The sequence below is a fragment of the Lemur catta genome, chromosome 4 (genome assembly GCF_020740605.2).
Source record: "Lemur catta isolate mLemCat1 chromosome 4, mLemCat1.pri, whole genome shotgun sequence".
NCBI classification, from domain to species: Eukaryota; Metazoa; Chordata; class Mammalia; order Primates; family Lemuridae; genus Lemur; species Lemur catta.
Window position 1 is genome coordinate 50,185,648 of NC_059131.1, and position 13,733 is coordinate 50,199,380.

Below are 13,733 nucleotides of genomic sequence, written 5' to 3' on the forward strand. Positions count from 1 at the left end.
AAATTTGAATAAAACACTCTATGCTTTCAGAAAGGTTTGAAAACCACTGTTCTAATAAAAGAAAAACGTGAAAACTGAGAGGCAGCTAGATTATAGAAAGAATACTGGATTGGGGGCTCATGATCCAAGTTTTATTCTAGTTGTATGTGTACAGCCATGTGGAAGGCAAAATTCTAGTTCTCATCTCTCAAAAATAATGGCATTTTTTATTTGAATTTTTAATGTCACCACATCCAATAAACATTCCTTGAGTATAATAAGCACAATAATCTTATTCATATGTCCATGGTAAATTAATAGCAAAGAAAGGGAGTAAAGAACATCTTGAAGACATGAGCAAAGTCTTCAGAGAAGTGACAAAGTGAGCTTTAAAGCATGAGTAGCAATCTGCCAAATGATAAAAAAGAAAAAAATTGTGGCATTACAGACAGAATAGAATCAAAAGTACAGAATAATAAATAGCTACCACTTAATTAACATTTACGCTACGCACAGAATTTTATCCTCATAACAACCCACAGAGGCACAGGTTATTATCCCCATGCCCAGACAAGGGTATGCCCAAATCACAAAACCCTTGAGTGGCAGGGCTAGATTTGAAAGTAGGATTGTCTGATTTCAAAGCCGAGGCTCTGGGTTCAAATAGGCACATATATTGAAAAGGGGTGAAGCAATAGGGGGCTGCTATAAGAAGGAAGCGGTGAGCAATGAGCCCGGAAACGTAGATATCCGCTCTCGCTCACCTGACCACAGAGCAACTTGGGCAAAGAAGGTTGGGCTGGAATTGGAGGTTGCGAAGAAACGCGTGATTTCAAACAAATGTGTGTGTATCCATCCCATCTCTGTCCACTGAAAACGCCTAGACGCAATGATACATCAAGCCATGTTCAATAGTCGGGCCGGCAAGGACCTCCAGATTTGCTTCCCGCCCTCCCGGCTAGCTTCCCTGCCACATTCCACTGCCACTTCGCGGCAGACCCGGTGTCCTTCACCTGCCTGCGTTTTCTGCAGTCCGTTAAGCGGCGCCCTTACTTAACTCCTGCCATACCTTAGGTAGAAGGGCGCAACGCGACACCGGCCGCCATTAGCGCCGGCCTAAGCGCCGGGAACCAGAAGCTGTGAGGAAGAACCCCGGTGGGCGGTGGCCGTGACGGCAGAGCGGGAGCTGGGGCCGTAGGCGGGGCCTCGACACGTCTCCGTTTTTTATTGGAGCTCACCGCTGCCAGTCGCGGCTTCCTACCTCCCGTCCCACCCCTTCCGTACAGGCCGAGTATTAGGTGGCGGGCGGAACGGCGCCAACTTCCGGTTCAGGGAAGAAAGTTGGGCCGAAGGAGGGGCCGCGGAAAGGGAGGAGGAGGAAGAGAAAAGGGCCGGGCGGCGGCGGTGTAGGTTGTGCGGTGGCGGCGGCTCTCCTCGGGCGGACGATGGACAGCCAGGGCAGGAAAGTGGTGGTGTGCGACAACGGCACCGGGGGTAAGCGCCCGGCGAGGAGGCCGCGGCCGCCACAGGCCGGGCGAGGACGTGCGGGGGCCGCGCGGGCCCTCCGCGCCCTGGGCTGCACCTTGGGGCGAAGGGGCGCGGGGCTGCACTTCCTACCTCCGCGGGCGTGTGGGTGGGGAGAGCGGGCCGGGCCCTGGTGTTCCCGGAGCCTGCCATCCCCAAGGCCCACCACCTCCGCAGCCCTCCGGGTCAGGTCGGCAAGCCAGACTGGCGCTGGATGCATATCCCACTTGCTGACCGTCCGGGACCGGGGTGCCCGAGCCTGGGCTACTTTTGCCACAGTGCCCGGAGCGATTTGTGTGTTTAGAGAGGAGCTCTATTTCCCCGGGTCGCTGGTGTGTAAAAAAGAGAAAGACCTAGAGGCCTTCCTCTTCCTGTATAGTTGAAGATACGGAACGGGAGACAGGAAACGGGTTTACTTTAAAAAGGGGAAGTGCTGTCACGCAATGGGCCTCAGGCCTCTCTCAGTGTCTGTTGAGGGTTTATAGGGTTTTTTGTTTGGTTTTTCAAGGGAAGGGGAGGCCAGATCGCCAGCACATCATTTACTTTTTTGTTCTGCCTGCTGGTAGTTTGGCCCAGGTGCAGGCCCGCAGAGACCAGCATATTCCATTGGATGATTTTGGGAAACCTAGGACCCCAGCAAGCCCTTAGTGTTAATTCCACTGACCTTGGGGGAAGTTAACCAGTTTTGGTCCCCCCTTCAAGCCCCCTTTTCCCCTTTAGATTCAAGATACAGATAATGTTAGTCTTTAAGATTCAAAAATATTGAAAATTTGACTAAAGCTCTGATTTAGAAACTATTTGAAAGTTGTTTCTTTCAAAAGCCACCCCCCCTTTCCATTTTTCAGAAATGTATTTTGGACAGCAAAGTCAGCAAATTAGAAGATGGATATGTTACTTCTTTTGGATGAGTTCTATAGTGCTTCTAACCATTGTGGTGTTGCAACATTTGTGACTTCTCCCTTCTCCCATAAATGTGACATATGAATTAAAGTAGATTTTACTTGAACTTTAAGACACTTTGGAAACTGGACTGTTCAGGGGAAAAAAGATCTGGTACTCGCTGTCATAATGCTGCACTTGATTGAATTTGTTACAGACTTTTACAAACAATAATTATAATAGCTTCATCTGAACTTTGTTAAAAATGGACTAGAATAAAAAGAGTGTTATCATATAATGGGACATTTATTCAAAGTGTAATGCTTTAAAAAATGTAGATCCACTGCTGTGGAAACATATCTAAGATTTATTAAGTTAAAAAAACCTTCTAGAATTCCATTTATGTGTGTGTTCTTTATTAAAGATATTTATATGTCCACAAACTTGTATCTATATATGAAAGTTTTGGAGGGATACATAAGAAATGTTCATTTCATAGTGGTTACCTATGAGACAAGGGGATAAATGGGAGAGGATTTCATGACCTTTCTGAATTATGGGAAAATTGTAGTTTTGTTTTTAACAAAGCATATATTGTTAAGCTATATTTAATCTAAATGATAAACATATATTTCATTTACCCTGTTTCTACAAAAAAATATTTTTTTTAAATTAGGGGTGGTGATGTGCACTTGTAGTCCCAGCTACTCCAGAGGCTGAGGCAGGAGGATTGCTTGAGTCCAGGAGTTAGAGGCTGCAGTGAGCTATGATCATGCCACTGCATTCCGGCCTGGGCAAGAGAGCAAGACACTGTCTCTAAAAACAAAAGTTAAAAAAATAAAATATCCTAAGAGAAACTCAAGCCAGTTCTATTTTAATGGATTCCTTCTCTTAAGGGGTTATGGGTAATGAACCCTGTATTGTATATATGAGGTTTTTTGATACTCAATTAGAATAGGAATGTTAACCATAAGCAAATTTTTATGTTACTATTTTGTTAGTTTAGCTAACACTAAAGAGCTGACTGTAATATATCATTGATTAGCCTTCAGTCTAATCCATAATTTTATTTTTTTCAGGGGGAAGGCGGACTTAGGGAGGCATGGGTGGGGAGGTAATGTGAAACTAATCCATAATTTTAAAATACTGTTTTTTAAGACAAAAGATCAGTTACCATGACACAAATGAAAAATACAGTTCATTTATTTTTTGAAGAGTATAGTTAATTCAACTAAAAATTTATGCTGTTACTCTCCTAGTTACTTTTAAATTTTATCCAAATTTTCTATAGATATGATTGGTTTCAAATGAAGAAACAGCTCTGATATACTATGTGAATCACAAAACAGTCAGGAATGCTTTGATGTTTCTGAAAATGTAGAGGACTAGGAACCACTCAGATTCTATATTCTGTTTCTTACAGTTTATACTTCTTGACATAGTCGTCTTGATTTTATTGAGCTACCTGACGTTACAATGATTCTTTTACAATTAAATATTAAAGAAGATATTCAGACTTAATTTTCAAAAATTCATAGAAATTGTTTGTTACCCTAAAGTATTTTCATTTGCTCCCTAACATGTTTTAGGTTTTAAAATTATGGGCTATTTGAGAAGTTGATGATTTTTTCTTTTTTTAACCCCTCTATCAGGCCCAAAATTAAATGCTCTAAGAGTAAGTTCATTCTTACGATCACATGCCAGATGTTGGTCCTGCTCCATTTTCTCATTATTTCTCAGCTCAACCAGTGTCTCTTTAGAGTGGCCTAGAGGAGGAAAACTCACCTGATTGCAAAAATTTACACACTTCTGCTCCTTAATCATTTAAACCTACCTTCTAAAATTGAGACACTGAAAGTGACCCAGGTACTTGAAAATATGGAAATGTGTGAAGCTCTAGGGTTAGGTCTCCTGCAAGGGTTGGGCCCAGGCCCCCCGTGTTATGTATCCTGAAACCAAACTTGGATGATTTCATCAGCAGTGAGTTAGTTCATCAACAAAATAAGGATTTTCCCAGTGTGTACTATGTTGCTGGCACAATGCTTAATAAGGTCTAGTCATACAGAGAAGCTTAATTATATTTTCATTTATAGTTTGTATAGACATTTGTAGTTTATAGTGGCCTGCTTTATCAAAGATGAGAATAGTCCACTAGGTAAATTAATAAACACATCAATACCATCAGATAAAATTTGTAAGGGGAAAATGCAAATTAAATAAGCCCAATGAGGCTATATACACCCCACTTTATTTTTTTGATGGGAAAAAGGTACTTTTAGAGCAGATGTAGATAGAATTTTTCATTTTTGCTTAAAAGAACATTATACTGTTCATGTTCTTACCATTTGATGACTCAGTGGGAAGCAAGAGAGCTAGTTTAAACCACAGTGCTATGAAGAGGAAACTATATATGGTAAAATCTATTTCTTAAACACAGCCTTATTGCACACAATGAGAGAACTAAGTCACCAGGTCTTACAATGATTGGCATGGGGGAGGAATTTCAAGAATTAAAATTATACCAAAAGAATGATTTAGAAAAGAATATTTTCTTTGTATTTTATCATTAGATTTTTTAAAATATTGGGATTTTTTTTGCAAGAAAGGAATAGACTGTGGATTAGTTTTATATTGAAAAATGAATTATTTGGGTTCTTGTTATAACTATAATGCTTTCACATTTGAAGTAATGTGAAATAGTGCAGTTTTTGCTATTTTGACAGAATATCTAATACGTGTCCTGTAAGAATGCTAGTACTGGATTGCATGACAGTATCTGCTTCCAATAAGCTGCTTAAGAAGAATACATAGTTTTATTAATAAGTGATATCTTTAATTTGAATTGAAAGCCAAATTTTTGTTTCTTTTTAAAGCAGTAATAGTGGGTTTACAATTGTTTTTTATAGTTTCAGGGATCTCAATTTTTGTCTTCTAACTTTAGGCACTTGGCACATGGTTTGTTGCTTAAAATATACTGAAACAATTTTAAGATATGAACTACTCATTTGAACAATTAAAATCAGAAATTGAGTGATACAATTACTGCTTTGCCATGTTGTGTGTGTCCAGTGTGTGTGGCTCTGAATGAGAGGGATGACATGCCAACCTAGCAGCCTCGTCCCTGCACTAGGATTTGGCTTTATCCCTCATCCTAGGCTCCTCCTTCCACCCTCATCTTCTGTTATGATTTCTCATGTAATAAAATCATTTATTTACATTTAGTATTCTGAAAATGGCCCTTAAAAACTTGTAGATTCTCTTTTCATTCATTCTGTAATTTTCTTTGAGAATATTTAACCCATATAAGTGAGCATTTTCAGCCGGATCAATGGATTCTTTTAACCCACTCAATGTCCATATCTGTTCAGTACTTTAAGGTAACATAAGAATTGAATATTCAAATAGTGTTTACTTCCTATATTTAAGATATTTGCATAAATTATGACTGACACTAGGCTGGTGATCATGACAGATTTTATTTATATAGAAATTTGGGTAGGGTTGGGATAATGATGAAAACGTGTTCTCTGCCCTTCCATATCATTTTAGTTCATATCAAGGGATCTGGATTTTGAGTTAAGAACAAAAGAGAGTTTGTGATATGGGAGAGAAGGAGTGGGAGGTTTTCTTTTTTTCCCTTTAGTTTGAATATACCAAAAAAGGTATTAATCTTTTCTTTCAAGGTAATTGTTCCTCCAAGTCGTTCCAGGTCACATTAATAAATTATTTGAGAAGATATTGAGGAAAAAAATGAACTAGTGCTCTTGAATTCTGTTTAACGCTCCTTTGGGGTGGGAAATATATTCTAGTTCTTCATCGTCAACCACTGTCAACGAGGTGGTAGATATGAGCATGTATTAATAGGTTATCTAATGCACTATTGCGTGTGCCATCATATCACACTAACTTCAGCCTTGAAAAGTAATCCAATAAGGATTATATTATACTTTTAGAAATGGCTAGCTATACCTGAAAAGTGACCTAGCCTTGGTGGCTCAATGGTAAACTGAGTAGGACAAGGTTTTGTGGGTTTGGAAGAAAACATATCTGAATAGTATATTTTATGTAGTTTCCAAGTGTAAACATGAGGTGAGAGGATAGGAATTCATGTGTTATGGGGAATGTGAAAATTCCTACTTTTGGATGATTTTTCATAAAAGCTTAATCTGTTTGTCATGACTTTAACATATTTAAAAAGCTCTGTTTTTAAAAGACAAGTGAAATTCTGGATGGCAGGATGTTCTAGGCTATTTATAATTAAATGTGGTTCATCAACATTTCCAACAAGGTTGCTGTAGAGATCTTTGAAAATATCAAATTTTTATATTTTGGAGGGCTGGTCAAAAGTCAGTGAGTTCAATATGTTGCTACATTTTACCATATCAAACAAAACAGTTTCTTGTCCACAGTAGCTTTCTGCCAAGAAGTACATTAATATTTTCTGTCCACCTTTGTGTTATTACAGTCATGCATCACATTCAGGTACTGTTTTCATCCTTAATTCTTCTAAGAATGTATGATTCCCAGAGCCATAGAAAAATAGACTTTTTCTGAATACTAAATATATTTATATTTTAAAATAATCATAGTGTCATGCTGTCAACAGCAAAACTTTTAATATTTATTGGTCAGTTACTTAATACATACTTAATTACGTGCCAGACACCATTCTAGGTACTTGGGATTCATCAGTAAACACAAAAATCCTTGTATAGCATAGCTTATATTGTTAAAGGGGGTAGAGACTATGATTGCATTTCCTTATATAGCTTCCTCCTCCTGCTCTGAAAGTTTTAATTGCCTTTTCCTTGCAATGTCTGTACTAAACAGACTGTATTATTGATATGAGAATTAAAAAGCCTTGGTTTCATTTTAAGTTTTACGGTAGTTGTTAAATCTCCTAGAATATCTGTTTCTTATGCACAAAATGGAAGTATTATTAGAATCAATGATATGCTCTCCTCAGAGAAGTACACTATCTAAATATGAAATTATGTTACCTGGTATTACTACATATGTTTGTCTAAATATAAAAATGTAAATAGCCAAAAAAGCCTAATAGATGTTTATTTTCATAATATGATGATGTTGGTCCAAATGCCATTTGGTTTTCTGATTCTGGAAAATGAGATTGCTTAAGTGATTTGTCCAAGATGAATGAAATCTTACTTTAGAATTGAAACTTTAGTTGTGTTAATTTTCTAACATTTTTCTTTTTAAAAATACTTAGCATTTGTTCAGTGAGTTTGTCCAGCCCTCAAATACTTCTTGAGTGACCACTGTGTGCCAGGGCCTCTTAGGTATCAGGCTTCAGCACAAACTGCTTAGCTTCCTGCTCTTGTGGGGCTTTCGCTCTAGTGGGGGGACTTAGGCACTAATTAAGCAGTAAATAAACATAAACTCTGGGAGTAATCAGTGCCATGAAAGAAGTAAAAGGATCAATGCTTAATATATTCCAAGGGGGGAGAAGAAAGTAAAAGGAGATGATGCAATAGTTGGCTACTTTTAAAATATTGTATAAATGCAAAGTGGTATTTTTCAGCTACCATTTTTAAATAAATGTACTAAACACCTTGACCCTAACCTACTTCTGTTTCTTTCCAGTTTGTGAAGTGTGGATATGCAGGCTCTAACTTTCCAGAACACATCTTCCCAGCTTTGGTTGGAAGACCTATTATCAGATCAACCACCAAAGTGGGAAACATTGAAATCAAGGTAATATTTTATTTATTGATAAATGATAATCAAGACATGTAAGGTGTTCTTTTAACAGTAGTTTAACAGTTCTTTTAAGTAGTTTTAAAATATGATGTCATGAAAAGCAAAGGGGGAGAGCAAAATTTCTCATGTTTTAAATTTATGTTAACATCTGAACAAGAGCACGAGAACCAAAGCTAATTTCATTTGATTTTGTTTATGTGTGGCTTGATGCCATTACTCTTTGGAGTAAAATACTTAAGTTTTTTACATTGACAGGAAACACTGTATTAGTGACTCAAAGTCCTATTAATTTTTAAAAGAAATCAGCCTGATATTTTTATGTATTTCAATTGCATAGATTTGTCATTATATGTTAGTGTCTCTTTGGGACCTTAGACTTTTTCTTTCTATGTTTTCGTGCCCTGATCCCCCTACTTTTTTATATAGCTAGGCAGGAAAACACAGGATGTAAATCTCATTGGTTCCTCTTTTCACTAATATAACTGATTTCCATAATGTGCAGAAGGAAGCCTTGCAAGTCTTTATTTGGCCTTGCACTCATCTACCTTACCATATAAAGAGAGGAGGGAAAGCTTACATTGCCTACTCGCTGTATTTAACATGAAAGGTTCTACGTTAAGGATGATAGATTTTTCTCCCTTATTAAGGGGATCAAAGATCACGTAGGAATTACATTATTTTAGAAGCATGAAAGAAATAGAACAATCAAAAGAACAGTGGTCACCAATTGACTTTAAAATTCTTCAGGTGGCCTAGGGAGCATGTTACACAGAATGCATTAGAATTTAGGGGCTTTTATAGTGAATTATTTGTGAATAAGCTAGCATCGTTGGTCCTATCTGGACAGTCTTTGGCAAGACTTCAGTGAACTATAAATTTATGAGTCATTTGAAATGAATTAGGGTGTTACCTCTTTGGAACATTTGTTTGAGATACCTAGGAAGGTGCTAATAGGTGGTAGAGATTTGCTACTTAGCTCTCTGCAGTTGGGACTAGAGAATTGAGTTACACAAAGAATAAAAATAGACACTGAAACTTAGGTTCTGTACTAGTTTTTTAAAGACTTAAAGTAGTGAATTAATTATTCTGGCCTTTGTTGCATTACAAAAAAATAAAATGGGACACTATAATTTTTTTAAGGGTCTTTTGGGAAATTTATGGAATTCTTTATTTTTTTGTGAACTCCTTTCATTCTGATAGAATTCTATCTTAAATGAACTTCAACTTGAAATTTAGCTGATAGTAGGATAAACTGCTTAATGAAGTTGGAGGTAATACTTTTTATTTAGTGTTAGGTTTTTAAAGAAAAATGGCTTTTTATATACTTACGGACAATAACGTGTTTGAGGTATGAAGCTATATCATGTATAGCCATTTTTATTCTCCAACATAGGCACAAATAATTGCACATCTCTTTACACCACTTTCTTTTTAAGGCCAAGTGATACAAATCAACCTTGTCAATATTCTAATAAGACATTTTTGCCAAGGACTTCTCCTGTAGCATTTGCTTGTATGGTTTGTCATTCTGTGTTCTACTAGCTCAGTCCTATTCACTCTGCAGTCTTTTAAGCCTCCCAAGTTAAATTGTTCTTCCAGTAGAAAACAGTAAAAGATCTGTGTCAAATTTAACTTGAGTACAAGAGCTTGGAAAAACAACCTTGAACTATCTAACTCTCTACCTATTCAGCTATATCTTTGCTGTTATTATTTATTTTTCTTAATTATTGTTCTTAAATTCAGTAATGAATGAAACTTTTTGGAATTTCTGTGCTTAGTTTGACTTGTACATTTTGTGTCTTGTTAGCTAAAATGTGGTGGTAGACTAAAAGAAATGGAAATTTAAATCGTTTAATGAATTAATTTTCATTCAGGAATAACTATCCATGTTAATTTGGCCCTAATTATTAACTCCATAAAATATGGTAATACTGCATCTGACCTCAACCTAATTTGTCTCTATTGCTTGTATGTTTAAAAATTTCAGTGAGGATTTTATTTAGGCCTTTTCTGACTCTTACTTCTACCTTCTCTCTCTTCACCTTTCTTGACCCGTTGAAGTAGAATAACAAAAAGATGGTAAGTGAGGTTACACACATGCTCTCTGTTTGTTTTCCACTTTTGCTTGGTGGGACAGTAGTTGTTGTTTTGTGTCCCTTTAGTATTGGGGGGGTAATTCCATATTTTTATTTTAAGTACTTTGATTTTTAATCTTTTTCATTGCTTCAGTTTGGTAGCAACTAATTAAGTCCTATACTTTCCTGATTGCATACAATGGACCAAACAAGAACTAATTACTAACATAGTTTTGAATTGTTTTCCTTGTTTTTCTTGTAGCTGAATGTTATCATTAAAATGGAATGTGCTGTGCATAATACTAGAAACCAAATGGCTTTATTTATGTAGGATATGTGTGATTCAGAAAATTGGGGAAGTTTGTTACATTTGGATAAATCCCCTTTATTGACTGGTGTTAAATTGAACATTGCCGATCTTAGCCTGTGTATATATTTGCATCCAATATAGTATCATATGTGTATTTAGTAAACTGAGTAAAACTTTAATATGCTAGAAAAAGAGGAATAAATAAGAGTGACTTGTTTCCCTATCATCCTTACTGATGAGCAGATTAGACAAACTAAGGGTAAATAAGAAAAAGATAAAGCACCTGTAAAGCTTTTCCACAAACAACAGATCCCCCCCCCCAAATAAATACCATTGTGTAGTGCCATTTTTTTTTCAACTAGAAGCTTGCTGGGCTCATTTCAGACAGTTGACTCTTTTGTGTGGTAGTCTGAGTGCTTCTGTAGAAGGTATTTTCAAGTTTGTTTTTAATATGTTTGTAAGAAGCTCTGACAAAAATTAATATCAATCATTTCTAATGATGTGATATATTTTAACTAGTAACAGTAACTTTGCAAGGTCTTCTTTTGAATAAACAAAAACATTTAAATTCTTATATTTATTCTACATAAAAGATGCATTTGTCTTAATATCTTAAGGAAATTACAAAAAGGGTGTACTTGTAGAGAACAGTGTAGGCTTAATTTAACAAAAATTTTTAATGGAATTTCCTTCTAGAGATTTAATTTTGGTTTTACATTTGTGTTTGCTCTATTTTCTAATTTAAGGTGACATTGTTCAAAATGATTCTTGGCAAATTTATCTATACTACCCGCTTTTTGTGAAGTGTGACCTTGAAATAGCATTTCAGGCAGTTACTGTGATTTTTTTCATTCTTACAGGTAATAATAGGTGATGGTTTAGGCTTGTGGTCCAGTAGTGGGGCAGGTGGTATTAATAAAAACCTAAGGCCTGATCTGATCACTTATAACTTGTTTCTGAGTGATGAGGGCAAGCTACGTAACACTCTTAGCATTTTGGGGTTTTGGAAGTTGAAACTGGGGAAGATCATAGATTCTAGGATTTTTTTGATTAAAATTTTAGATATGGTAAATTTTTTAATTAGATAGCTTCAGTACTCAAGAAATTTTGTGCTTCTTAAATAAGTTAATACTTTTCTTTCATTTTAAATGTCCTCTTTGTTCAGAGAAAGGTAAGAATACTCAATGCCAGATGTTTCTTTTAATTAATCCTTTGTAGTATATATGGTCCTAGGAAGTAGATACATGAGGCTTTCATTAATATTTTGAGTTGGCATTGGATCAGGTAAAGCCCCTATTCTTACACAGAATAAAAAGTAAATAGTCTGTTGAAATCAGATTAGACTTATTCTAAATTGGTTGAAATAATATTGATTATATAACCATCTAATTATCTAATCCGTTATCTTGTACAACACTAAGTTATAGAGAAAAGGAACAAAATTGTGTATTAAATTAGATTTGTTAGTGACCAAAAGTGGTATATGTACTTTTGCAGGTATAGATTTTTCACCTAACATTTTATTAAGCAATATTTAGAATACACAACAATGTTGAAAGAATTTAGCAGTGAAACCTATATATGTATCACCTAGATTCTGACATTAATATATATATACTGATTTATCACATATCTATCCATCTATCCCTCCCTCAGTGCATCTTGTTTTTTGATGTATTTCAAAGTAAATTGCATATATCAGTATACTTCTTTCTGAATACTTCAACATATACATGTCATAAACTAGAGTTCTTTTTTTTTTTTTTGAGACAGAGTCTCACTCTGTTGCCTGGGCTAGAGTGAGTGCCATGGCGTCAGCCTAGCTCACAGCAACCTCAAATTCCTGGGCTTAAGTGATCCTACTGCCTCAGCCTCCCCAGTAGCTGGTACTACAGGCATGCGCCACCATGCCTGGCTAATTTTTTCTGTATATATTTTAGTTGACCAGATCATTTCTTTCTATTTTTAGTAGAGACGGGGTCTCGCTCTTGCTGAGGCTGGTCTCGAACTCCTGACCTTGAGCGATCCACCTGCCTCGGCCTCCCAGAGTGCTAGGATTACAGGCGTGAGCCACCGCGCCCGGCCTTAGAGTTCTTAAATATAGGTTTTTACATATTCCTCATAGAAGATCCTAAACAGTTAATATTTAAGAAATTTGAGTAATAAGTTGTAGTAAATTAACTTTATAAGAGATCAGTCGCATCAGAAAATTTTAGTGAACATTTGTAGCATCTGCTTTAACTTTGTTTTCCTTTTTTTTGTGTTGCTTTCAAGAACACTTTTTTCCAGAAATCTATTTGTTTTTTTAATAGGGTCCTCACTCTGGTTTTACCTCTGATCTGTTTTTAAAAATTTTTTTTTTGTTTGTTTTTTAAAAGTCTAAAACTCAGCTAGGCACAGTGGCTCACACCTGTAATTGTAGCACTTTGGGAAGCAGAGGCAGAAGGATCTCTTGCGGCCAGGAATTTGAGACCAGCCTGAGCAATATAGCAAGACCCCATCTCTACCCAATAAATAAATAAATAAATAAATAGCCAGCCATTGTGATGGCATGCACTTGTAGTCCCAGCTACTTAGGAGGCTGAGGCAGGAGGATCGCTTGAGCCCAGGAGTTTGAGGTTGCAGTGAGCTCTGATGACACCACTGACCTCCTACCTGGGCAACAGAGCATGACCCTATCTCAGAAGAAAAAGTTTAAAACTCAATGTATGTGTTTTTTCAAGCCTCTGTTTTAAGACATCTCAGTTAATTTTGCTGCTGCTTTTCTTCATTTCCCCGTATTTAAACTTAAATAGCACACTTAAGTAGCAAATGGCTTTTTCTGATACTAGATTTTTAAGTTGAATAATCTGCACCTGTAGAAATGAATATTATTTAACATCTTAACTAGCTGTTTTTGAAAATGAGATTTTTTTTCTTTCTTTTTTTTATTTTCAAGACAGACACATTTGGCAACAAAATAAGTTTAAGTTCTAGGACATCATTAGCCTTATTATAAATACTAAGTGTGACTTTTCAGATATGGGTCATCTTAAGTATGCTCTCATTAGAGATAAGACTTGTGAGTATTACACTTCATGTCTGATATCATAGTTTTCCAATATTACATTTTAAGATTGAAAATGTTGCTAATGAGATACTTTTAAAGAATGAGTTGTTTCCTTATGTCTTAATTTTTTGTATCTCTACAAATTTTCATTGATCTTGGGGCTAGGCATATGTGGAAACTTAATGTATTCTAATTC

At 36.3% G+C, this 13,733-nt stretch overlaps 1 protein-coding gene and 1 long non-coding RNA gene across 7 annotated transcripts in view; one reads left to right on the plus strand and one right to left on the minus strand.

Moving 5' to 3' along the window:
• LOC123636984 overlaps positions 1-1,141 on the minus strand; it is a 46,228-nt gene extending 45,087 nt beyond the window's left edge. For 4 of the 6 annotated variants that reach the window (XR_006734725.1, XR_006734724.1, XR_006734723.1 and 1 more), the window contains exon 1: positions 1,049-1,135. This is a non-coding gene — a long non-coding RNA (uncharacterized LOC123636984). Of the gene's footprint in view, positions 1-743; positions 860-1,048 lie in introns of all 6 variants that reach the window. The other 2 variants (XR_006734726.1, XR_006734722.1) reach the window with 1 other exon arrangement.
• A 153-nt stretch (positions 1,142-1,294) lies between these two features.
• Positions 1,295-13,733, plus strand: part of ACTR2 (actin related protein 2) — a 34,454-nt gene continuing 22,015 nt past the window's right edge. The window contains exons 1-2 of the mRNA XM_045549742.1: positions 1,295-1,472; positions 7,987-8,097. Coding sequence (XP_045405698.1) covers positions 1,425-1,472; positions 7,987-8,097 — 159 coding nt within the window. The 5' untranslated portion in view covers positions 1,295-1,424. The remainder of the gene's footprint in view (positions 1,473-7,986; positions 8,098-13,733) is intronic.